The sequence below is a fragment of the Polypterus senegalus genome, chromosome 13 (assembly GCF_016835505.1).
Source record: "Polypterus senegalus isolate Bchr_013 chromosome 13, ASM1683550v1, whole genome shotgun sequence".
Taxonomy (NCBI): domain Eukaryota; kingdom Metazoa; phylum Chordata; class Cladistia; order Polypteriformes; family Polypteridae; genus Polypterus; species Polypterus senegalus.
In genome coordinates, this window is record NC_053166.1 from 27200754 (window position 1) to 27226771 (window position 26018).

The 26018-nt window shown below is 38.5% G+C and overlaps 1 protein-coding gene across 2 annotated transcripts; it reads left to right on the forward strand.

Annotated features, from left to right (window-relative positions):
* The first annotated feature begins 1784 nt into the window (after nucleotides 1–1784).
* On the forward strand, nucleotides 1785–25478 carry LOC120543039. 2 transcript variants are annotated; one of them, XM_039775867.1, is made up of 8 exons: nucleotides 1785–2129; nucleotides 6349–6537; nucleotides 9731–9938; nucleotides 12572–13015; nucleotides 16081–16308; nucleotides 19665–19787; nucleotides 21175–21289; nucleotides 24015–25478. In XM_039775867.1, the coding sequence occupies exons 2-8, from the start codon at nucleotides 6377–6379 to the stop codon at nucleotides 24893–24895; spliced, it is 2160 nt and encodes a 719-aa protein (XP_039631801.1). In that variant the 5' UTR covers nucleotides 1785–2129; nucleotides 6349–6376; the 3' UTR covers nucleotides 24896–25478. The 2 variants fall into 2 exon arrangements, with proteins under 2 accessions (XP_039631801.1, XP_039631802.1); XM_039775868.1 differs by having other exon boundaries at nucleotides 6363–6537.
* The last annotated feature ends 540 nt before the right edge of the window (nucleotides 25479–26018 follow it).

Consider the following 26018-nt stretch of genomic DNA (forward strand, 5'->3'; position numbering starts at 1 on the left):
GTTATTAGCTGTGCATATTGCATCTTTGTTTGTTATTCATGTTTACTAAAACATACATTAAGTACTAGAAGAATTATGAACATGTTTCATTTCTCGGTGTGTGGCACTTGGTGCCACTGCTCTACTGCCAAGCTGTTCTCCTGGCCATGGAAAGATATCTCAAATAATGGGAGCCTTGGAATCTTTGAATGAAAGATTTTGTCATCAGATTAGGTTGTCCAGCGCAGACTTCACTATAGAATGTCCAGGAGGAGGTGGGCGGCAGGTTGGCTAGGGTCTCAAGAACTGTGTCTGACTTTGTCTTTGACTTTTGACTCTTACCTTAGTGGTTTATTTTATCCAGTTGCTGACTGGAGTTTTTGTTTCTCTATCCTCTGTTGTCAACTGGACACAGTTGAACACTTTAATTAATGAACAGATGTTAATGATTTCTATTTATGTTAGTTTCAAACTATTTTGGTTGCCTGTGTGTTTAAACTAGTTTGTGTCTTTATGTGTACTAATTCTGCATTTATTAATTTGATTTGTAAAATTTATACTTTCATTTTACCTGAGAACATGTCATGTCACTATCTTGCTCCACTGACAGACTGAGGAGATCGTTCCTCTCCCACACTACGCAACTCTTCAATTCCAGTAAATGCTAACATTATTCAAAGTTATTGTCTGCTTTTACATTTTGCTTTTATTGCTCTTTAATTTAATATTGTTTTTTGTATCAGTATACTGCTGCTGGATTATGTGAATTTCCCCTTGGGAATAATAAAGTATCTATCTATCTATCTATCTATCTATCTATCTATCTATCTATCTATCTATCGAATTGATGGTTTGGGCTTTCAGTAGTGGAGAGCCTAAATAAAATAATGTTTTTTGTTTTTGACAGATATCTAATGAGATTAAAATACTGTTGTGCTGTTTCTGATGCCATCTTAGTTTTCATGGGAACTGTCATTTTGGAACTTTTATGGTAACATTACCAAGGTAACAAACTGGATTTACACAGCATGTAATGTCTTGGGTGCAATGGGATAAAAAATCAGCACTGATATCTTGTCATTATGAGATTACGGCTACACCTTAAAAATCCCTTGGGTTCAAAGTTTTTGTTAAAGTTTTTCTGGTATGGAACTTTAGGCAGATGCCAAATACTGACACACACACATACTAATATGTAGAAATGACATACTGTGACAGCGACAACCACTGCAAAATCATCTGGCAAGACAAAGTAAAAACATATATGGATTTTGTGATTTTTAAACAAACACTGTTCAGAAAATAAAGATGCAGAAAAGAAAACACCTTAAATATGTGCATAATTAACTACATTTTACATAATATGGCCCTCAAGAGTAGGAGAAGCTCCGTAAGACAAAGTGCTGCTGGGAATTTCAATTACTTTGACAAAATGCTTAGCACAAAAGTACTTTTATAGGAAATCTGTGCCTGTTCTAACCAACCTGTCACCTCATTTCAGAATTGACTGCAAAGTGAACTATCAGATTGGGTTGATGTCCTGGATCCAAAAATGACCACTTTTTATTGTTACTTCCTCTGTCCTATACAAAATGTTACAATAACAAAGATGAACCCTCGTGAATGTGGCCTTTGAACAAAGTCGCATGTCATATGAAAAACAGCTTGTCCTCACTTCACAACAATACTCTGATCCTTATTTCATCAAGTATGCAAAGTAATGATTTTTTTAAACCATCACTTCCTCTTTTAAGAAGTATAAATTTGTTCACACTTTGTAGTTTATTGTTGGGTGGTTTTGTAGGTTTGTTTAGTGAATTTTAGACATAGGAGACTAATAACGTACCATACTACTGTTACTGAGAAAAATAAGGGTCGTCTGCGTTGCCAAGTCAGCAAGCAGTTCATGAAGATTGATTGATTGTTCATTTTAATTTTTAATTATTTGATTGTGTTCACTCTAGCATTTCAGTTTTAAAGAGTTTTTTTTGATTGTGTATTGAAGTCAAGCTTGAATTAGTCTTTACTTTTTCTAATCTCTAACATTGATGTCCTAAGTGGGCATTCATCTAGAAGGGATTTAAGCTGGCAAGTGCTCTTGCTGCAATTTCACTCTCACTGAATCAAATTCTGCACACTGACCTGAGCAGGTAAGGTGAAATTAAATCTTTTGTTTATAAGTTAGATTATTTTGTTCTTGATTACGGAACATTTAATATTTTTTTCTATATTTTATTTTTCCTATCAAAAGTATTCATATTTTCAAAAGTCTTTATTATCATTTCTTTCTGGGAGTAAAGGATGACATCCAGAATATACTGGCTTGTGTTTACTATGAGTAAAAGATTTTGTGGAAGTTCAAAAAGTGCTGTTCCTCTCTAGTGTACCACCATATTTCTCAAAACTACCAAATCCAATTCACGGGTGTAAGGGTGCTGGCCAAAAACTGCACGGCATGAAAAAGCCCTGGATGGGGTACCAGTCCATCATGAGAGCCACATATACGTGCACAGGGCCAATTAAGACTTGCTAACTCACAAATCTTGGGGATGTTGGAATAAAACTCACACAAACTCTGGGCAAAATTTCAATCATTAGGACCAAGTGTGGGATTCAACTCCAGGACACGGTGCTGCTCCACATTAATGTAGTGTGTTTGAATTTGTTGACAGCAGCCAGCTGATCAGTTTCGAGGTAACTAGGTGTCAGAGTCAATCAATCAATCAACATTTATTTATATAGCACATATTCATACAAAAAAATGTAGCTCAAAGTGCTTTACTAAATGAATAGAGAAATAGAAGACACAATAAAAGATAAACATAAGTCAACATTAATTAACATAGAATAAGAGTAAGGTCCGATGGCCAGGGTGGACAGAAAAAACAAAAAAAAACTCCAAAGGCTGGAGAAAAAAGTAGAATCTGTAGATGTCAGGTGTCAGACCACGGCAGCTAAAGAAGGCTAATGCACAGTACAAAGTGAGACGGCACCAACAGCAAATCTTTAGCAAGGTACAATTTGTTTCATGTAAAACAGTTGCAGTAGTTCAGATCATTTCTCTGCAATTTGGTAAAGCTCACCGGGCTAAACTCCTTACATGACTGTCAACAGATACTGCAACAACATAACCGCGGACATAAAAAGACTGTTAGAAAATGATGGTAATTGTATGCAAGAAAAAGCACAAATGGTGTTTATTGCTAGAGAAATTATCAAATAAGCAACTCACCTTGACTAATGGAGGTCAAAAACATAAATACATAGCCTAGATTATAATAGACATCACATCTCTAAGATTATGGGAGTCTCCTAGAAATCAATGTCTCTTCTCTGATGCCTGCAGGGGACCCATATTCTCATAAAATGATGTCTGCTGTTGGACTAAAAAATGACACCCTGTCCAGAGATTGCTTCAGCCTTGCGCCCGATGCTTGCCGAGATTGGCTTCGGCTTTCATGTGACCCTGCTCTGGATGAGCGGGTTTAGAAGGTGGATAGATTGATTTCCTTCCTTTAATGTGGAAATCATCTAAAACAAGAACGTTGTTAGGAAATGTCTAGGAGCTACACAAGATGCATCACAGCTTTCTATCAGGGAGTGCCCTGCAGCATTCTCCATAATTTTGTGAAGGCACTGTTGTAATCAGTCCCTTTTTTTCCCAGATACCATCTAATCATTCTGCCATAATGACTAATCTGCAATTTTGACCCTTTGATGCAGTTAAAAATTTAATCACATACAACTTTTTTTTTTGTGGCATTAATGTTTATGTCTAGAAACTAGACTTTATTTCCTTGTACATTTCATACGTACTTCATAAAATATAATTTCCTTAAATTCATATTTTGAAAGTCATCATTATTTCAAACTTATATTTTCCTTGCATCTCATCAGATCCGTGTTTTAAATTGCTACTTAAACCAAAATTTTAGATGAGCATGTGTCTAAGGCCAGGTTTATACTTCTCATGACGTGTGCTTCAGCAGATACTGCTGCTGCGCAACCGTTGTACTGTTTATACTTGCGCGTGTATTTTACATAAATCTGGAAGATTCCACCAGAAAGCAGTGTAGAGTAACGGTGAGAAAACGATCGGCTTCGCTGTGTTTTGTATTACTCAAAACATCCATTAAATATCGAGGACACCTTGCCACAATATCGCTGAAAAGGATGTTTAATGATTCCATCCATCAATCCGGGGATGTGCCCATTCCAGTAAGCTTTGGGAGCGAGACAGAAACAAAATCCTAGGATGGGGTATCAGCTCATCATAAGCTGAACACAAGCACACACACACACACACACACACACACACACACACACACACACACTACTGGCATTTCAGCATCACCAAATCCCCAAACCTTCATGTCTTTGGAAGGAAACCGGAGCACACTGTGGAAACCCACCAGGAAAACATGCAAACTCCAGGCAGAGAACACAAGAACCATGCCGCCCCCATATGTGTAATTATTAACAGTATTTATTATTTAAATGAAGTTAACAATTTATCTGTAAAATGTAACATACATACTTGAATGCATTTTATCATGAAGTTGATATCAAGTATAAATCTTAGGATTCTAAAGGTGCAGAGAGCTGGAATATCATAAATGTAATGTGTTCTGTGTGCGGTGATTGCTGCTGTAAGTTCAGGAGGAAGCCCCAGAAGCACATAGTGATTAACAACTGGGCCGGCTTTAAGATAACGTTTATGACAGTCTACTATGATAAAGTCTACATTTCGAGATTAAAGCCAAAATTTCCACTTTAGTCACAAAATAGTCCTTTTCATTGTGTCCTTAATTTTTTTCTCTGTGGCTCAAATACTCTGCCATGCATTTTGATGCTGTTATGAAGGTGCAAAAAAAAAAAAGACGGCGCACAAGATGGTATGTGAGACTTTTAAAATGTACGCGTCACATTAATTTCTAAGGATGTGCTCAGAGGACGCTTCAAATGAACGCTGGGAACGTGTGGCAGCCATGATGCGTGCATGTACACATTCTGAGCATGAAGTATAAACGAGCTCTTAAAGAGAAGGACTCTTGGCACAGTATGTGGTTTTATTTCACTGGCAAGAGATTCTTGCTTCTCCAGAGCCTTTAACAACAGGCGAAGGAGTGTGGTGGATGGCTGTGGCCCTTACCCAGCCAGAACATCTGAGTGGTGGAAGGACTCTGGGAGAGAACATGCGCAGGGCATTATCTCCCCCGGAGGAATAGGTAGCAGTCTACTTGGGTTGCAGCAGAACCACAGTTGCCCACAGGGCTTCATGTGAATTGGAGTTCTGTAACTCAGCCCTTTTGGGTGCCATGGGCGCCACCAGGGGGTGCTGTGGAGGCTGGGGAGCACTATTTACTAGGGCTGCAGCCTTACCCAGAAGTGCCACCGGGACAAGCCTTCGGGACACCGGAAGTACTTCCAGGGATCACTTAAAAGGAGCTGCCTGCCTTCATTCCAGGAGTCAGTCAGGAGTTAGATGGCAAAGCTTGCTGGAGGAGGAGTAGAGGCGGGAGGGGACTGGGAGAGAAAGAAGAAAAATGTGCTTATTGTGCATGTAGTACTGTGTTTGGTGCTGCACTAGTGGGAATCAATCTGAGAAGAGTCTCCCACTGAAATAAAGTTTTGTATGTTGTGCTGAACTTGTGTCCACATCTGTTTGGGGAGCTGATTTGCTCCCTGGTGGCCAGAAGAGGTTGGCAGGAAACAAGTGAGAAGTGCACGAGTGAGATTCTTACTATTTGCTATCGGGAAAACTGCTCCAAAGTCTTGATCAGTGGACAGGAAAAAAGGTGAAAAGTAAAAGACAAAAATATCTAGCAACTAAGTTCAAAACAAAACCCAAAAATCAGTGGTCAAAAGAGAAGAACCAAAGTTGAAATCCGAAACAGAAATAAAGAAGTCTTTAACAAAAGATTATTTAGAAAAGCGACCGTGAGTCGGTTTGTAAAACACCAAAGCAAGGATAATGTGAATACCATGCCACCATCTTAAAAAATGTCTCTGATTTAATATTATGCACTGCAAGGCTGTTGATACAAAAAAATGTAGCTCAAAGTGCTTTACAAAATGAATAGAGAAATAGAAGACACAATAAAAAATAAACATAAGTCAATATTAATTAACATAGAATAGGAGTAAGGTCTGATGGCCAGGGTGGACAGAAAAAACAAAAAAAAACTCCAAAGGCTGGAGAAAAAAATAAAATCTGTAGGGGTTCCAGACCAAGAGTCCGCCCAGTCCCCTCTTAATACTGTAGGAGACATCGGCAGCAGCAAAGTACTATAATTACTGTAATATGAAATATTCCTTTGACTCATGCTGGCACTAAATTCAATCTTTTTGACCTTCTCTTTTCTTAAGCTTTTGTTTTTCAGAGAATTTTTTGAAAATGCTACATATACTGATCATGAGTTTCTTTATCATGGGATATTCTGGGAGAAGTTTGGGTATAGTGATCCCAGAATGTGAGCTGCAGAAAAATGGAGATATGTATATCATAGCAACATTGAACATTTGTTCCACGTATTCTAAAACACTTAAAGTTATAAAGTAAGTATGCGGGTGCTTAACTACTGGTAAATGTTTCAAATAAATTAGATAACAGAACCAGATAACAATTATCCTGGAGTGCTTAAGGTGGTTAATGAGTTCAGATATACATTTTTGAAACAAAATCTGCACACTGAGGAAATTTGTAAGGAGTGGAAGTTAGCAAATGTTATCCCATTATATAGTAGATAACTATAGGCAAGGTATAGTCCATATCACAGGTAAAGTAATGGAAGCATTATTTAGAACATAAGAATAAAATAAATTTGAAAAATGAGGAGACCAGCCTTGGATTCAGTAGGAACAAGGCTAATTTCATCACACGCGCACCCTGTCAAGGATGATGAAGTATTTCTGGAAGTATGCCCAACCAGTCTATATGTGTTTATTGGACTTTGAAAAGGCATACGACCGCGTCCCTCGGGGGTGATGCTTCAGGAGTACGGGCTACTGAGCCAGCTGTTATGAGCTATTCAGTCCCTGTACAGCCAGAGCAAAAGCTTGGTTTGCATTGCTGACAGTAACTCAGACTGATTACCAGTGGGTGTGGAACTCTGCCAGAGCTGCCCTTAGTCACTGATTCTATTCAAATTTTTATGGACAGAATTTCTAAGCATAGCCAAAGAATGGAGGGTGTCCAGTTCAGAGCCCTCAGGATTACATTTCTACTTTTTGCTGATCAGATAGATAGATACTTTATTAATCCCAAGGGGAAATTCACATCATGTGATCATGTGGTTCTGTTGGCTTCATTGGGCTGTGACCTTAGGCAAGCACTTGGGCCGTTTGCAGCTGAGTGTGAAGTGCCTGGGATAATTTTGTATTTATAATTGATATTCTTTTTGCCCATATGTAGTGCCACATTGTACTTTTCTACAATAAATTAAGTGTTCGTCCAGTTCTGAAGCACTTCCAAATCTTTCTGAATTGTTTTTTGCTGCTTCCTGGGTGCGAACTATTGCTCAAATTTGAGTATCCTCTGCAAATTTCACAAGTTTACTAACTACAATACCAAGATAAATGTTATTATTATACATCGGAAAAATAACGGTTCTAGGACAGACCCCCTAATGGACTTCACTGATGACCTCACTCCAGGTGTAGCATTCTCCTCTTATCAGTTGAGCAGCACATGGCTAGAACAGGTGAATTAGTGAGCAGTCACTCTGGATTTACACATGGGAGAGTGTGCCTCAGTAATACAGTATGCAGGAATTCTATGAGGAAACAACTAAAGCATACAATCAGAGAGGTGCACGTGATATTATTTATCATGATTTCAAGAAAGCATTTGATAAGGTCTGACTTGAGAGGCAAGTGGGAATTCATAATGCGGTGTGTGAGTGGGTACAAAATTGGTTTAAACACAGGGAACAAAGGTTAATAGTTGATTGTCTTTTCAGAATTAGGTGATATTTTTGTCCATCAATAAACACTCAATAACCCATAATGGCAAAATAAAAGCATGTTTTCAAAAAGGTTTGCAAAATTATTAAAAATCAAGAAATTAAATCTCTAATACATAGAATTATTCAAACCTTTTACTGTGCACCTCTGAATTGTGCTTGATTGCATCCTATTTGCTTTAATTTTTCTTGTGATTTGCCTAGAACTCGATTGGAGTTCATCTGTGGCAAATTGAATTGAGTTGACATGCAATAGCTTATAAAGTCCCATAATTCACACTATCAGGCCAAAATCCAAGCCATTAAATCCAAGGAACTCTCTGTAGACTTCCAAAATCAAGCTGTGGTGAGTCACAGATCAGAAAAAAGGGTAAATAACCATGTCTAAAGCTTTTAGCATTCCCAGGAGGACAGTGGCCTGAATAATTTTAAAATAGAAGATGTTTGGAACCACCAGCCAAGCTGAGTAACTGGGCAAGAAGTGTGTTGGACAAGGAGGTGATCAAGAACCCATTCGTCTCTCTCTTAGAGTGCCTGAGAAGTTTTCTGTTGAGATGGGCAAACCTTTTTGGAAGAGCGACCATCTCAGCAGCACTCTGCCAATCAAATGTTTATGGTAGAGTGGCTAGACAGAAGCCACTCTTGAGTGGAATTTACTGAATGGCATTTAAAGGACTCTGAGAGCATAAGATCTGATGAGACAACAATTTAATTATTTCAGCAGAACTCCAAGCTGTACGTCTGGCTAGGATTAAACAGTGCTCATCAATTGCCTAATACCACTCCTATGGTGAAGCCTGCTGGTGGTAGTATCATGTCAAGGTTTTGCTTCCCAGCATCAGGGGCAGTGAATCTGCTCAGAAATGAGAACTAAATGAATGCATCCAAATACAAAGAGGTCCTTGGAGAAAACCTGGTCCAGAATACATCCACTGTCAGATTCAGGGGACAGTTCACCTATATCAGCACAACAATGACCCAAATCATAAAACCAAGGTAACGCTGGAGTGGCTTTGTGATAAGTCTCTGACTGTCCTTGAATGGCTCAACGGAAGCCCAGACTTAAACACCATGGAACAACTGTAGAGAGACCTGAAGATTGCAGTTTACAGATGCTCACCCTCTAATCTAATGGAGCTTGAGAGGACTGGCAGGAAGAATGCAATAAACTGCCCATATCCAGGTGTTCAAAGTTAGTGGAGATTTATTCAAGAAGACTCAAAGCTGGAATTGCTGCCAAAGGGGCATCTAGTAAGTACTGTATTAAGGGTCTCTATGCTTATATGAACAAAAGCTTTCAGTCTTTGATTTTTAACGCACTTGAAAACCTTTCTGAAAACATGTTTTCACTTTGTCATTATGAGTTATTGAGTGCAAATTGATATGGGAAAATGGCAACTGTATCCAATTTGAATTAAATCTACAACACAATAAAATGTGCAGAAAGTGAAGGGGTCTGAAAACTTTCTGAATCCACTGTAAATTCATGATATGCTAAAATGGGTTTAAACTTAGAGCAGTTTTTTGGACCACTGAATTTTCTTCTACAATTTCTTATGAATGCATTGATTTGTGTGTCACACTAGCAATTCTACAAAAGTGAAACTTAAACAAGGTTAATAATAATAATCCAGTTTTCCAGTTACTGTAAATGCTTCTTGGGGTTCTGGAAAGTGAAACCTATGCTGGCAACGTTTAGGAAAATGGTGGTATAAATTGTGGATGGAAAGGCAATATAATAATAGTAATAATAATCCCATTATTAATATCCTATTTATTTTGAACAGCATGGGAAAGAACACAGCATTACAAGCACTCAGGGTTGCAATGGAGACACTCCAGACAAGGTATGACAATTTTGAGATAGGATACAAGTTCTACAGTAGATGTGGATACTGCAACAGCAGTGATATTAAGAACACGTCAAATGTGCTTCTTCACATATCAGATGATTATTTTGGCTTCTCTAGATTTAATCTTCAAGCACCCATCCAGGTAATTAAACTGAAGTTTAAATGATCTCATTATTGTGTTATTTCCTTGTGTGACTATCATCTCAACTGTCACCTGTTTCACTATCATATAGCCCTTCTGCTTTATGCTACAGTTTCTGTGAAGTTTACATACCGATGCTCATAACACATTTCTTGAATGTTTAAGCATCTACTGGTCCAGATAACATGACTCTTGCATTTTTTTGTATTCCCTTTTATCAGCAGAAAATTAAGGGCGGAAAACTGGTACTGAAAAAGGAGGTGGACTTTGTCTACGCTGTGGTCCTCTTTGAATACTTGTGACTAGCATAAAAGACAGAGAGAGAGTTGTGGCCTGGGCAGAAGTGCATACATTATCATTTATTTTGACTTTCTGAAAGCATTTAATATGGTACCACATGAGAAGTTGGAATTCAAACTAGAAGAACTGGGAGTTCACGATGTAGTGCGTAGATGGGTGCAAAATTGGCTCAGACACAGGAAGCAGAGGGTTACGGTACAAGGAACTTGATCAGGATTGGGTGATGTTTAGAGTGATGTTCCACAGGGGGTCAGTGCTGGGGCTGCTTCTATTTTTAATAAATATACATGATTTGGATAGGAATATAAATAACAAGCTGGTTAAGTTTACTGATGATAGCAAGATAGGTGGATTGGAAGATAATCTCAAATCCATTGAATTGCAACAGAGAGATTTGGACAGAATACAAGCTTAGGCAGATTAGTTACAGATAAAATTTAATTTAAGTAAATGTAAAGTATTACACGCAAGAAGTAAAAATGTTTGATTATACAATTGAAAGTCTGAAAATCTAAAGTTTACGTTATGAGAAGGATTTAGGAGTTGCAGTGGACTCATGACTATCAAATTCCAGTCAATGTTCAGAAGCCATTAAGAAGGCTAACAGAATGTTAGGTTATATAGCACCCTGATGTGCGGAGTACAATTCCAAGGAGGTTATACTCAAGCTTAATAACGCACTAGTGAGGCCTCAACTGGTGTAGTTTGTGCTGTTTTGTTCTCCAGTCTACAAAAAGGCATAGCAGCACTAGAAAAGGTCCAGAGAAGAGCAACAAGGCTGATTCCATGGCTACAGGGGATGAGTTATGAGGAGAGGTTAAAAGAGCTGAGCCTTTACAGTTTAAGCAAAAGCAGACTATGGGGAGACATGACTGAAGTATTTAAAATTATGAAGGGGATTATTACAGTGGATCTAGACGGTGACTTTAAAATGAGTTCAACAAGAACACATGGACACAGTTGGAAAATTGTTAAGGACAAAATTTATATAAACATTATAATGTTTTTCTTCACACAGAGTACCATAAATATATGTAATAAGTGATCAAGTAGTGGGGTAGACAGTAGGCCTTTAGGGACTTTCAAAAATTGACTTGATGTTATTGTGGAAGAATTAAGTGGATAGGACTATGGAGCTTGGATGGGTCTGAATGGCCTGTTCTCATCCAGATTTTTCTAATGTTCTAATGTTCAGTATTCATCCAGGACAGCAGAGAAAACTGACAATCCAGTATATGCCACTGTGGCAGGTGGACCCTTACGTATAAAACCCTGCTTTGATTTCATACTAAAAGTTTGCTTGCGCTAGAAAGACAAAAATGGTATACACACACAATAAAAAAAAAGATTTAGAAAACTGTACATATGCCATGTCTAATTCCAAGTTCCTTTATAAATCTTAAATCAACTTAAAACTATGAACTTGTGCACATACCTTTAGCAACTCCCCTTTACCGCCTTCCATTAACCGTGCATGGCTTAAAAAAAAACTTTTTTAATTTTCATATTCTAGTCATCAAATTACTTTGGCCATGTTTCCAAATGATTTTCTCACAACAAGCTATGAAAGAACAGAGCAAACAGACCTCCAGTAAACATGAACTTGAGCTATTAATGAATTAAATGGAGGCTGCAAAAGCATTCCTTTTTATTGATCTCTCTGTCAGAATCACAAATAAAAGTTTCCAAATAAAAGAAGAAAAAAAAAAACAGAAGTGGGAGCTAGTAACAACTGCTAACTGGAGAGAACAAAAAAATTAATTCTTTCGCCCTTTTGCAATACGTACTGTAACTTTTTGAGTTACCATTGTGGTAATGTCCTGAGGTAGGGTCTGGGTCACCCAGGAGCTCATCTTTGCTTGTCTCAGGTAGCAGAGGTGTTCCACGTTTCTGTGCAAAGTTGTGCTGTACTGCACAAACCATCACAAGTCATCAGATCTTAGTGGGGCTGCACAATTGTGCAATGAATTGAAACCTACATTACAGAGACCATCACAGAGCTGTCACACCATCCTTGCTCTATTATAGATTTTAGCACTTGTAAAATATTTGGTGACAGGTGCTTTTTCATGCGAACTGGTTGACCGGTCAGGAATCTCACAGTCACTGCGGAGTCATGTAGGCCCAAAAGGACAGCAGGAATTTATTCACCTGCAGTCTATTTCATTCCTTATGTTCTTCTATTTGGCACAACCCCCTTCTTTATTTTTGTGGTCAAATACTTTACTTAACTTCAGCCTCTTTGGTATTTTCTGGATGTGAATGGCGTTGCCATCAGATCTCTTTTACATCATAACAGACAGACTGAGATCAAGTCTCTTTTGTTTCACCAGGCTATATTCCGTGGAAATGAATTATATCCATTACAAAAACTGACTGAACCAACAGTGAATAAAGAATTTGACGAGTTTTTTAAAGCACTGCAGTGGAATATTGTGGATATAATTTCTGAATCATCCAGTGAAGACATAGAGTTTATAAATGAAAACAACCCGAATTATTGTTCTGAAAAACCACTGGTATTTGCTGACCTTAGTGCCAGAAATGTGACCGAAATTTTTGAAAAAACACTTCAATCTTATTCAAATGCTATTTTGTACTTTGGTAGTTTTAATCATTTTTACCAGCTAAATGATTTAAATAAGAAATTAAACAAAACTTTAATGTACTATTCTCTTAAATATCTAAGTGAGTTGCAAGATGGTTATAGTCACCTAAATGGAACAATTTTGATCTTCGATGATGTACAAAGTGCTGATTTTGAGGAATATGCTGGGGTAAGTCAACCAAATTCAACTAAACTATCACACATGTAGACTCTGAATGTTTCTATGTTACCAGTCAGACTTTTGCACTTCATTGCAGGCTTTTCATTTTGGTAATTATGACCTGATTGAGACTTTCATCTGTTAATGTGAAGAGGATAAGAATAATTACAAAGTATTTTTAATCTTATAAACATCCCAAAACTTGATGAAGTCTCTTGTTTTCACGTCCCATTATTAACTGTATTTACGGTATTGTTCATGCTCAGTATCTTCACTCACTGTTAGTCACTGTTCACTTTTCTCTTATCACTCATCACTGACCATTCACTATTTCCAGGTCATCACTTGTCCAAACACAATCAAGCAGTGTTGAGATGGCAGAATCGTGTAGGTCTGCATGGTAAAAGAATTGAAAAGGCAAACCGCTAGGTTTGTTAATATATTCAGTAAATATGGCTGCTTACTAATCTTCCCAGCTCTACTCAACAGCAAATGTATCTCTCTATTATATAAAAAAATACTGGGACGAGAGAAGACTTTTTTCAAGAGATTTTTTCAAGTTCTGCGAGACAAGACTCTGGCCATGAGATTTTTTCAAGTCATACCAACGCCCTCTTCTCAACCATATTCAACCACACACATGGTACTCTCATCTGTCATTCGTGTGAATGCTTTTGAAAGACACAGATCTTGCTCTGTCAGCTCTTATAGATTTTAACGTTTTCCTCACTTTAAGTTCCCAATTAAAGAGACTTATTATGTCCAAATCTTATTGAAAAATTTCATCATGAAGGGTTATCAACTGAAAAAATGAGTACATGGGCAATCCTAGCACCGTGAAATGATGAAGTCAAATGAATTAACAACAAAAATGTTGATTGGTTACACAGCCAATTGGTTAAATGCTGTGGGAAGCAGCCCGGACACAGACAGGCAGACACCGATGGTTTCAAACCAAACGCAAGTTTATTATACGTTATATTATTTACAAGTGTGCACACAACCCAGTGCCCCTGCACCAAGTACCCTTAAGTCCAGGCCTTCCAGCAATGCCTCTGTCTCTCTGACCGCCTCCACTCCACTCCTCTCCTCCGAACTCTGTCCTCTCCCACCCAACTCCAGCTGACGAATGGAGGGAGGCGGTCCCTTTGATGTACTCCTGGATGTGCTCCAAGTGCCTCCCGATGAACTTCTGTGGCGGAAGTGCTGGCTGAGCATCCGGAAGCACTACGACTCCTCCAGACCACAAGAGGACAGCTGCCCTGGTTGGTATGGGGACTACGGGAACACAGCATGGAAGGTCCACCCTATAGGGGCCTGTAGTCACCGCCAGGGGGCACCCAGATGCCTGAAAAGCTCTGGACATCAGCACACCCGAAGTTCATTGGGAGGCACCTGGAGCACGTCCAGGTGTACATAAAAGGGACCGCCTCCCTCCATTCATCAGCTGGAGTTGGATGGAAGAGGACAGAGCTCGGAGGAGAGGAGTGGAGGCGGTCAGAGAGAGAGAGAGGGGCATTGTTGGAGGGCCTGGACTTAAGGGTGCTTGGTGCAGGGGCACTGGGTTGTATACGCACTTGTAAATAATAGAATGTATAATAAACGAAACGTGTGTGTGGTTTGAAACCATCGGTGTCTGCCTGTTTGTGTCCGGGCTGCTTCCCACAATGGCATCCCAAATGGGCCTCTCTGCCTGGTTCAAGGCAGGGGCCCATCTACAAAAATTACTTTGTGGATGGCCCGGCACAGCAGGAGAATCCACACATGTATCGCAGTAGCGGTATGCGCACAACCCACGAGAGTAACTCACCCAAGAGACCGCCGATGGTTTGTGGAAGCGCCATCTCCACCTGATGCGGGAAGACAAGACCCAGCGTAGCAGGAGTGCAGCGGACTCCCACGAGCGCACCACCACTGAGGACTAGCAATGAAAAAAATAAAAGGCTATTTCAAGATCACTGACTCTCCTGTACTAGAAGTCTAGTTCTCCATGGACCTCTATCAGAGAATGCCAAATGTCAGATTTCGATTACAATCTTTAAACATTTAAATTGAAGCACACATTTTAATATTTCAAATATATCACACAATTATTTTTGTTTAATATGTACTTCTGCCTCAAGAAGTAAATCATTACATTTCTTATTAACACCCTGAATTAGGGCAACATACTATAAAGCAGACTTTTTAAATATATGTAAAAGCCTTTTGGCAAACGTCTGTCCAGATGACAAAAATGCTTTTCTTTCGAGCCTTCATCAAGTCAAGCTAAAGGGCAGCATGAGCAGCAAAATTAGGTATAAATTGGCTATAAAAACTTGCAGGTTTTAACAAAGAACAAATCTGCTTCTATGTTTCTGGGCAAGGATACACAAGTACTGAATTTTTTTCATTTGTGGGTTGATCAAACCTTTTCCCTTTGAATAACCCACAAAATCAATTCCTGGGATAGCCAGTTTAATCTTTTTTTTTTTTGGTTGACATTTAAAACAGCAGTCTTCAAACTGTTTAACACTGCCTGAAGGCACGTCAAATGGGAATCTCAGTAACTGCTAAAAATTACATGATCAAAGTTATGAACAGGAATATTCAGAGTGAGACTCAAAACAGGACAAGAATGAGCACATGAAGTAAGAAGTTATGAGTGACACATACAGTAACAAATGAAAAGTGAGTAACTAGTGAAGGGTGAAAAGTGATGAGTGAAGAGGCCTAAGCAACAAGTACAAAGTGATCAGTGAACAGTAACGAGTGAAGAGGGACAAGCAATGACTGACAAGCGAGAAATGGCAAGAGACAAGTCTTGAGTAAGAAGTGAAAAAGGCCAAAGGGTGACCAACAAATGAGAAGTAATGATCAGGAATGACTGATGAGAATGAATAGCGAAAAAGAGGAGTTAGAAGTGATGAGTGATGCATTATGAGTGGAAAGTGATACATAACGAGTAATGAGCAAGAAGTTACAACTTAATATCTTATGGGATGATTGTTAAGATGTGATTAAACAGTGCCCTAAATTGGACACCATGCTTCGTTGGATAAAAACTTTATAATTTCAGTGCTTTCTTTCCTTAGAGATTCGTGGAACTTCTGAAATTTCCACACAAGTACTCAGATGTCAACATCACTATGAAGTGTCAAAACAATAGATGGAACTCAGAAAACAGGTTATCTTCTTATAAAAGGGAAATTGGCCAAAATATCTTCAATTTCATTCAACGCCTTTACAAGGTTGTTAACAACATATGTTCAAAAAATCTGCCTGATTGCCTGTCAAGGAACATGCCAGCCAATTCAGCTGAGGTAGGTTTCTGTGAACACATTTCAAACACAAATGTCAAACTTTAGTTTTTTACATTTTCAGCATTTTTTTAAACAAGCAATGAATTGCTGATAACATTAGATGTACTCTCTACAAGTTCTACTGCTGATTTTATGAAATATTCACATTTTTGTTTATTATTTTTGGTACTCTTCTAATAGAATTCCTTAAGCTTGATGTCTTATTTGTGCCCTTTGTGCTTAATTCCATATTTGGACTTTGTCATTTAGTTGTGCCATTATTTTGTTGAACTGTCATGTTGCTATTTCGTTTCATGGTTGCCACCATTTTGAGTGTTTTTACAGTAAAAGTTTCCTAAGATGCTTTTGCCATTGGCCATTTAGCTATATGTGTATTACTATATGATAGCTTTTTGAAGGTATCAGAAAGGTAAAAATGAGCATGACAACAGCAATATTCAATGTATAATATCCAGCTACTATACATATTATACGCATGGGTTTTACAACCAGAGCTTGGTTTGCTGGCCTCCATGTTTTTCATCCACAAAATGTGTGCTATTTGTGCTACATCTTTTGTTACTAAAGTAGCCACAGCCATACCTCACTGCAGTTGCTGCACAATGAACACAATGAATTTTGGGAAATGTGTAGTAACATCAGAATAAGACCTCATGAAACTGCTCGCACTGCAAAACAACCTACTGAAATTTCTGATATGACAGAAATTCTGCCAAGTGTATGCCAGCTCACTCATAAGATGCAATGTGGCATAGCAGCCCCTCTCATGCTGCATGTGAAACAGAAAATCAGCCAGCGACTCTAAATTGGGATTAAAATCATATGAAAAGTGCACAGTGCATGCCCACCTGAAGATTGTTCTATTTAAGCTCCTGGTAAAAAAAAAAAAACAGTCTAATCACTGGGCCGTTGACGTTTCCACCTTGTGTTTGTCTCCTCATCTCTGACTTGCGTTTTTACTGTTTTTTTAATTATTTATTATAAGTAGCATTTAACTATTTGGAATTTCTCCTTTTTTCATAATAGGCTTAGCCTGTTCTGTGATTCAGAGTTTCTGTTAATGTTGAAAATTCCTTTCCTTATTAAAAAAAGTTAAGATTTTTACCATTTCAGTCAATTACTTTTCAGTATTTTTAAGTTTTTCATTGCTTTTTTGGAGTCTTAACCCGTTTACTAAACCTTTGCCTTGATTTGTATTTTAAATGGAATATCCTGTTTAGTTTATCAGTCATCCTAGTAAATATTGTTAACTTAATGATTAAGTTTGTTTTGGTTTTTACTTTACTTTTAATTTAAAAAAATATCTTTGTTCGATTAATTGCTGTTTGTGCTTGGGGTGTCTCTAAAGTGTATTCAGATGGTTTGTTCATTAAATCCCATGTCACGCATGTGCGCCAGAAATTCACCTTCCACATTCACCTGAAGTAAGTAATACAACCCCAGGACAAGAGGGGGCACTGTCGCTAACAGTCTTGTCTCCTTCATCCCTCACTGCATTTGAGAAACTACCCGTTGAGGTCACTGAAGTGAAAGAAGCCACTCCCACTGCGGTCTGCATAACATAAAAGGAGATCGCTCACAGAAGGTGGTGTCTCATTCCGATGTTGACCCTACTTCTGTACTGACCTAAACTAGAAACATACATAGTGACATAGGACAAGCGAGGCTCTTACAAAGGCGCATTGAGCTATGATTTATGTTGCCCATTTGGTACCACAAGCATCTGATTTTTATCTTACATCCTCGTTTGCCCTGCTACACCTAGTTATCTAATTTGCTTTAAGTCACAAGTTTTGGTGTATTTATGTGCTTAACTTTTCTTGCAGGCCGCCAATCATAACACCTACAAACTAATTAATTTTACTCTTGAATGTTCATTGGTGTTCTTTTGATTCAATACACTTGTTACGTTTGCAAAATAAATACAGAGGAGAAGCTAAACAGTTCGAATTCCAAGAAGAAAAAGTCCTATTTATGAGGCTATTGATAATCTATTTTAATGCAAACAAAAGAACTCTGGGCATAATGATTATTATTCTTCCTTGTATTGGAGAGCCTGTCCTTCTACCTCTTGAGTATCAGTCTTTTTTGCCAGTTACCCAGAGCATCCTTTTTGGATTTACCAGCAGATAGAATCATGTTGGAATTACCATTGTTCTTGCAGTCAGCGAATGTGCATCTGTAGAAGAAACAGACAGAGATGTTATATTTTCTGAGTTCAGTTTCTTTTATTTCAGTCCTCATGAGGGTGGAATAGAATAGAACCACTATATGTGTATAGGCAGATGTTAAGTGTTCTCAACTGAACCAGCTTTATTACAACCTAGTGATGAGCCAAACCTGTTGAATTTGCATCAATGCATGTTCATCAAAACTGCGGAAAGGTTCGGGAATTTCACTGATGACATTGTGTTGTGGAGCACCAGAAAAGAGGAAGTTGGGAGAATGGAAAATAACTCTGGGAGATAGATGATTGAAGATAAATAGGAAGAAGACAGAATATATGAGGTTTAATGATAATCAAAATTCTTTTGAAAAGAGTGGAGAAATTTAAGTGTCTAAGATCAGTGCTGGAAAATTCGATAAAGAGAAAACCAGTAGAGTGCAGTGTGGATGTAACAATGGGAAGAAAATGTCAGGAGTGTTGTGTGATCAAAGAATTAAGGTCAAAGTTGAAGGTAAGATTTTTCATACAGTGGTAATACCAGCAATGAAATATGGAGCTGAGACATGGGTAGTAAAGGGATCACAGTAGAAGAAGCCAGATGTAACAAGAAATGAGAATGTTGAGATGGCAGACCCTGTTCAGAACAGTGGGCTAGAAAATGAGTGACAGACTGACAATCAGAGGTACAACAAAACTGGGAGAGATATCTAAGAAAGTACAGGAAAGTAGATTGAATTTATATGGACATGTGATGAGGACAGACAATAAAAATGTGAGCAAAAGAGTGATGGAAATGAAAGTGGATGGATAAAGTAAAATAAGATCTGAAGGAGAAAGGCTTGACATGAAAAGAGGTTCAGGACTGAGCCGTATGGAGAAGGATGATCAAGCACATCAACCACACATAGAATAGGCAAAAGATAGAGAGGAAGAAGGGCAGCTAATTTACTCCTAAGATAAAAATACTGTGAGCTGTGTATTTGTATGTGCAGACTGTGTCGTAAAGTGTAATGCTGAGTAAAGGGTTTTTTTTTGGATTCTTTAAACCAAATATTTATTAAAAGGAACATAACTGAAATCTGTTTAAATTAAGCTAAATGACAAAATAGCTTCTGGAAAGAAATAATTGCCAGTGGCCCATTTTATTGACTACAATGGGGTATTAAAATTGAACTTTATTTGTGTCTAGGATATTAAATCCCAGTTTGTGGATAGAAATATCTATTTTGATGGACTTCTCTCAAGAGCTTATTTTGTGGAAGCAGAAGGGTCACAAATAACTCTGACGTGCATCAGTGATGTAAAACAGTCAGTAAGTACACTCCACAGGGTATGTTACAATGATATTGGAATTTCTGTTAGTGGTTAAGGTATAAAACAGGACAAATCTCACTCCAGAACTGTGCTTTGTATGATTTGTTACAATGTTATCCTGTATTGCTTCTAGAATTTTTTTTCTTGATAACTAAGCAAAGTTTTTAACACATGAGTGTGTGTTAAAGTGTGCATGTTGATACTTTATATTTACAGCAGATTCAGCAAGTATGCGGACACCTTCACTTTCTGTTCACTTTATTGTGGTGTAGACTTAATTTCAGTCAGATAAATTTGCCTTTTTTAGTCATCTATCTACACCCATAATGACAAAATAAAACCATCTCTACAAAAAAGGCTTACAAATTTATTAAAAATCAAAAACTGAAATCTCTCATTCACATAAGTATTCAGACCCTGTTCTTACACTCCGAATTGTGGTCAGCAAGTAGTGGTTTGCTTTAATTATCCCAGAAGTGTGCGTAGAATTTTAACTCAAACCTGTGACCGATTGAATTGACTGGACATCATTTAGAAAGGCACACATGTGCATATAAAGTCCCACAATTCGCACTTCATGTCAGGACAAAATCCAAGCCCTGAAGTCCAAAGAACTCTCTGTAGACATCTTTGATCAAAAGTGGCCATCATAATTGTAAATCAGGAGAACTTTGGAATCACCAGAACACCAAACTGATTAACCAGTGAAGAAATGCCTTGGTCAGGGAGAAACAACAAAGAGCTTCAGAAGTCCTCTGCCAAGATGGGTGAACCATATGGAAGGACGACAATCTCCGAAGCACTCCATCAATTAGCCATTTATGGTAAAGAGGCTAAATGGAAGGTACTCTTGGGTAAAATGAATTTAAAGGTCTCTGACATCATAAGGGAATAGATTTTCTGGTCTGATTAGACAAACAAAATGTAACTGGGCAGAAACCCAGGCACTATGTCTGGTAAAGACCAGGCAATGGTCATCACTTGCCTAATGCCATCCCTACAGTAAAACATGGTGGTGGTAGCATCAGCCTATGTGGGTGTTTTTCAGCAGCAGGAAGATTGGACAGGACTGTGGGAGGGATAAATGTAGCCAAATACAGTGACTTCCTTGAAGAAAGCTTGCTCCATAGAGTGGGGTGATGGTTCACCTTTCAGCACAGCAGAAAAAAAAAGGGAAAAAAGCGAATGTAATCATTTGAAATGAAATCGACAACACAATAAAGTGTGCAGAAAGGGAAGGGGTCTGAACACTTTCTGCATTCATTGTATGAACATTTGGATGCTTATAGCTGCCGGCAGCTGTTTTTAGTGCAGACTGAATTCCACTACCATTGGGAAAATGTCTGAAACACCAAGTGCATTCCACATTTATTTTTCTCTTTTAGCTTCCATCTTCTTGGTGCCCAAGATCCTGCTCTGAATGGGAGAGGACTGTACAGAAAAGCGACTGTTGTGTAGAATGTTCAAACTGCTCAGAGGGGACTTTCAGCAATGGAACAGGCAAGTATTCTGGCTAAAGTTAAGAACGTACATACAACCTCTGATCACACAGCTCACTTTTAAGTAAGATGTCTGCCAAAACCATGTGACCACACACCTGTGACATCACATGTGCACGCACATATAGGACACGCCCCCAAGCAATGTGTGGAATTATAGCAATCAAAAATCTAAAATGGTGTAGTAATGACCTCATTATCACATGACACTTAAATTGATATAAAATAATAAATGAATGGCTAAAAAAAAATTAAGCATAAGGGTCCATGTGGCTCTTCTGTCCTGTGTCATTTTAACTCACATCTTTCTGTAGCATCATTAACCCAGTAATCTTCTTCAATATTTGTGGCATTTCTTTGGCATCATTTTTATCTCTTCCGTTCTCTCTGAAGAATGAATCCTGATGATTTTTCAGTACTGCCTTTACTAATTCTTGTGCACTTAGAATTATTTGGTTCCTCAATGTGAAATTCATACATGGTCCAACCTGAAATGTTTAGGCTATGTCCACACTACTACATTCTTATTTTAAAAAATTGCAGTTTTTAAATGAAAAAAAAATCTCTGTCCTCATTATTATTTTCATATTGTTTACTAAAGTACCTTCTCTCACACTAAAACGAATGAAAATGCAAAGTGCCTGAGAACATTGAATGATCAGTTATGGAGCCTAGGAAAACACCTGGATTATGGTATATCTTAAGGGAAATGGGCAAGAACTAAGCCACCTTAGGGGTAAATGCTAAAAGAAACCGTCAGTACTGAACATCAAAACCAAAATCATCAAGGAAAATGTTTCAGTATAACCGTAGCATTTCAGCTCGGTTCCCAGATTTTCTGATTCCTGTGTGTAGTTTGCATTTTGCAGTTTGTAATGTACAAATCGTTTTTGGGAACCACTGTTTCATCCCTCTGCTGAGTTGGCTGACATATCTAAATAAGTGTGTGTGTGACTGTGTACAGTCTGTGTGTGTGTACAGATGTATACAGATGTGGACAAATTTGTTGGTGCCCCTCTACAAAAAAAGAAAGACCTACAATTGTCTCTGAAATAACTTGAAACTGACCAAAGGAATGGTCTCCCATCATTGTTTATGTCGTATTTAACAAAATCAGACACTGCTTTAGAGTTTTGATTCAACAGAATATTTCATATAACAACACAAATAATGACAAAAATGATGGGACCCTTAACCTAATATTTTGAGGTAGTCACTTTAGGGGCAATCATTGCAAACAAGTGACTCCTGGAGCTCTCTGTGAGACTTCTGCACCTGTCCACACATCGTTTGGCCCACTCTTCCTGAGCAAACTGCTCAATCTGTGTCAGGTTTGAAGGAGATCTTCTCCAGACTGCATGTTTAGTTCATTCCATAGATGTTTGATAGGACTCCAATCAGAGCTCATGGAAGGCCACCAATGTTTTGTTCTTAGCCATTCTTGGGTGCTTTTAGCTGTGTGTTTTGGGTCATTACCTTGTTGGCAGACCCATGACCTGTGACTGAAACAGAGCTTGCTGACACTGGCAGTAGGTTTTGCTCCAGAATGTCTCGATAATCTTGAGAGTTCATCCTGTAATTCTCTGCACAGACTCAAGGCACCCCATGCCAGAATGAGCAAAGCAGGCTTAAAACATAACCGAGCCTCCTCCATGTATGACAGTAGATATGCTGTTCTTTTCTTTGAAAGCTTCATTTTTTCATCTGTGGACATATAGCTGATATGAGTTGCCAAGACACTCCAGTTTTGTCTCACCAGTCCAAAACACATTCTCCCAGAATCACTGTGGCTCGCGAATATGCATTTTATTGAATTCCAGTCTGGATTTTTTTAGGCTTTTTTCAACAGTGGAATCGTTCTGGATCTTCTACAATTGAGCCCACTCTCACTCATAAAGCGACAGACACTGAATGACCTTGACTTTGGAATTCAGCTGGTATCTCTTGGCCTTTTACCTGCCATTCTCACTGTCCTTCTGCCCATTCTAGGGTTGATTTTCCTCTCGCAGGCATGTCCAGGGATGTTATCAACACTCCCCTGGAGCTTAAACATTTTAGTAATACTTGAAACTGTTTTTATAGGAACATCAATGTGCTTGAAGAAGGTCTTCTAGCCTTTGCCATTAACATCATTTTCTTATTATTTTCTTTTTAATCTCCTCAGCAAAGTCTCTCCTTTGCTTTCTCTGGTCCATGTTCAGTGTGGTCACACGATGATACCAAACAGCAGAGCAATGACTTTTCTCCACTTAAATCGTCTGAATTCCTGATTGCTCAAATAGAGACTGTGTGATACTAATTCACAGCAAACAGTTAGTTTGAAAAATCACTCAAATCCAATTATTTTTTATCTTTCCCAGAGGTACCAACAAATGTGTCAAGGCCCTTTTAAAATATCTTTGTAGAATAAGCAATGCTTGATCTCTTGTCACACTTGCTTTGCTTTACTCATTGACATATCAAAGACATACAGGTATACTTTATACAATTGTTCTTCATTTAATAACGTTTCCGGAAGCATACATCACTTTTTCAATGAGTTGTAAGGATGCCAAAAAAATTTGTTCACATCTGTATGTATGTACACTGTCGTAGACTGTCACACTCTCAGTTGATTTCCTCTTCACACTTATAATTTAAAAAAATGGATTTAATTTAGTAAACCTTCATTGATTTACTGCAGCCTGATGATTGACTCTTACTTTTGTCCATTCTCTTTGATACAGCCTGTCTCCATCTCACCATTGCCTATGAGGTTTCCATCTATATCCTGTCCCCACCAGGTATCCTGCTATGTTTTGTGTCACTTTGTGTCTTCCTAAAACATGCAGATACCCCCATTGTAAAAACCTCTGGTGGTTACATTTTCTACTGCTACCTTTCTGGGCTCCTCATTGCTTTCTCCAGCACCTTCTTGTTCACCGGGAAGCCAACAGATAACAAGTGTCTCACTGGCCTGCCTCTGTCTGCTCTGGGGTTTGCTCTATGCTTCTCCAGTACGATTGCTAAGTCCTGCCAGACTTCAAAAATTTTGCAAAAGCTGAGTAAGTTCCAGGTACATTTGAACATTGGCTTTATTGTGGCGGGCACTCTAGGGCAGGTAGCCATTTGTTTGGCATGGATGCTGAGTGATCCCCTCAAATTCGTTTACCTCCCAAAAGGACAGGTCATCACAAACATGGCCTGTGACTGCACCAACCAATATTGGTACTACATTTGTTTCTGCTACCTTGCTAATCTGTGTTTGATTTCTTGGAGCCTGACCATCAAAAGTGCTGTTCCTCCAAGGTTTACTGACACCAGTGCTATCTCCTTTAGCATACTAATCTTTCTCTCCATCTGGGGATGCACAATGTTCGTGATCATCAGTGAAAATGATGGCCTTCAAGCTGTGATACTTGGAGTATCCATTGTTTTGTCCTGCTGGGGTATCCTGGGTTGCCTAATTCTGCCCAAAGTATTTGTCATTCTTTTCAGGCCAGAAAGAAACAACGAGCAGTGGATGAGCTATGTCACATACGAGTACTGTCGCCATATTGCTTTTAAGGCTGACTTGAACTTTGAAATTCAGCGCTTACATTTCTCTTCTCCACAAGCGAAACAGTAATGCAGAAATTGGAACACAGCAGTCTGCTTTATCTTCTGATGCGCCTCAGCAAACAGTTTATAGAGTAAAGAGCAGTGAAAAGGAAGCAGTCACAGCATCCATGCTTTTGATAGCCTAGAAAGAGGCCTGCAATGTTTGAGCTGATACAGCATTTCCTACATCCCTTTATTGTAACCTTGAGTCAACACTATTGAATTGTCTTCTTAATTTTGTTTTAATGTGATTTTAGATTGTGGTGCACTGTAGGCTAATAGTTCTAAACTGCTTTGGCATGATTTATCAATATTAACTTAATTGTTCTTAGCATTTCTATTGTTTTATCATGCTAATTTTATGTTAGGATATTTTAACTGTTTTAGTGTATGTTTAACTATTAAACACTTACAATGAATACCCTCCAAATTAAAGGAGATCTTTTAAACCAGAAGTCATGCATACAAGCAATAATGAGACTCCTTTCAGAATTTCAATATGTCATTGCAGGGCTAAATGGAGATAGAAAGCAGATATAAAGGCAACAATTAAAAAAGAATTTAGAAACACAACAGAATCTATCCATCCATCCATTTTCCAACCCGCTGAATCCGAACCCAGGGTCACAGGGGTCTGCAGGAGCCAATCCCAGCAAACACAGGGCACAAGGCAGAATACACACAGACCCACACACCAAGCACACATTAGGTAAAATTTAGAATTGCCAATGCACCTCACCTGCATGTCTTTGGACTGTGAGAAGAAACCAGAGCACCTGGAGGAAACCCACGCAGACACGGGGAGAACATGCAAACTCCACGCAGGGAGGACCCAGGAAGCAAACCCAGGTCTCCTAACTGCAAGGCAGCAGTGCTACCCACTGTGCCACTGTGCTGCCCCACAGCAAAACCCCATTATAAAATAGAGAGTAACAACTTAAGTTACAATCCCTCCTCGATCGCGGGGGTTGCGTTCCAGAACCAACCGCAATAGATGCAAATCCGCGAAGTAGAAACCATATGTTTGTATGGTTATTTTTATATATTTTAAGCCCTTATAAACTCTCCCACACTGTTAACATTATTAGAGCCCTCTAGACATGAAATAACACCCTTTATTCAAAAGTTTAAACTGTGCTCCATGACAAGAC

Bases quoted from the DNA above. Each gene is read 5' to 3' on its own strand.
- LOC120543039 (XM_039775867.1), top strand. From the start codon at position 6,377: ATGCTACATATACTGATCATGAGTTTCTTTATCATGGGATATTCTGGG. The intron at 9,939-12,571 runs GTAATTAAACTG...TTGTTTCACCAG, and splicing joins ATCTTCAAGCACCCATCCAG to GCTATATTCCGTGGAAATGA. The intron at 16,309-19,664 runs GTAGGTTTCTGT...ATTTGTGTCTAG, and splicing joins TGCCAGCCAATTCAGCTGAG to GATATTAAATCCCAGTTTGT.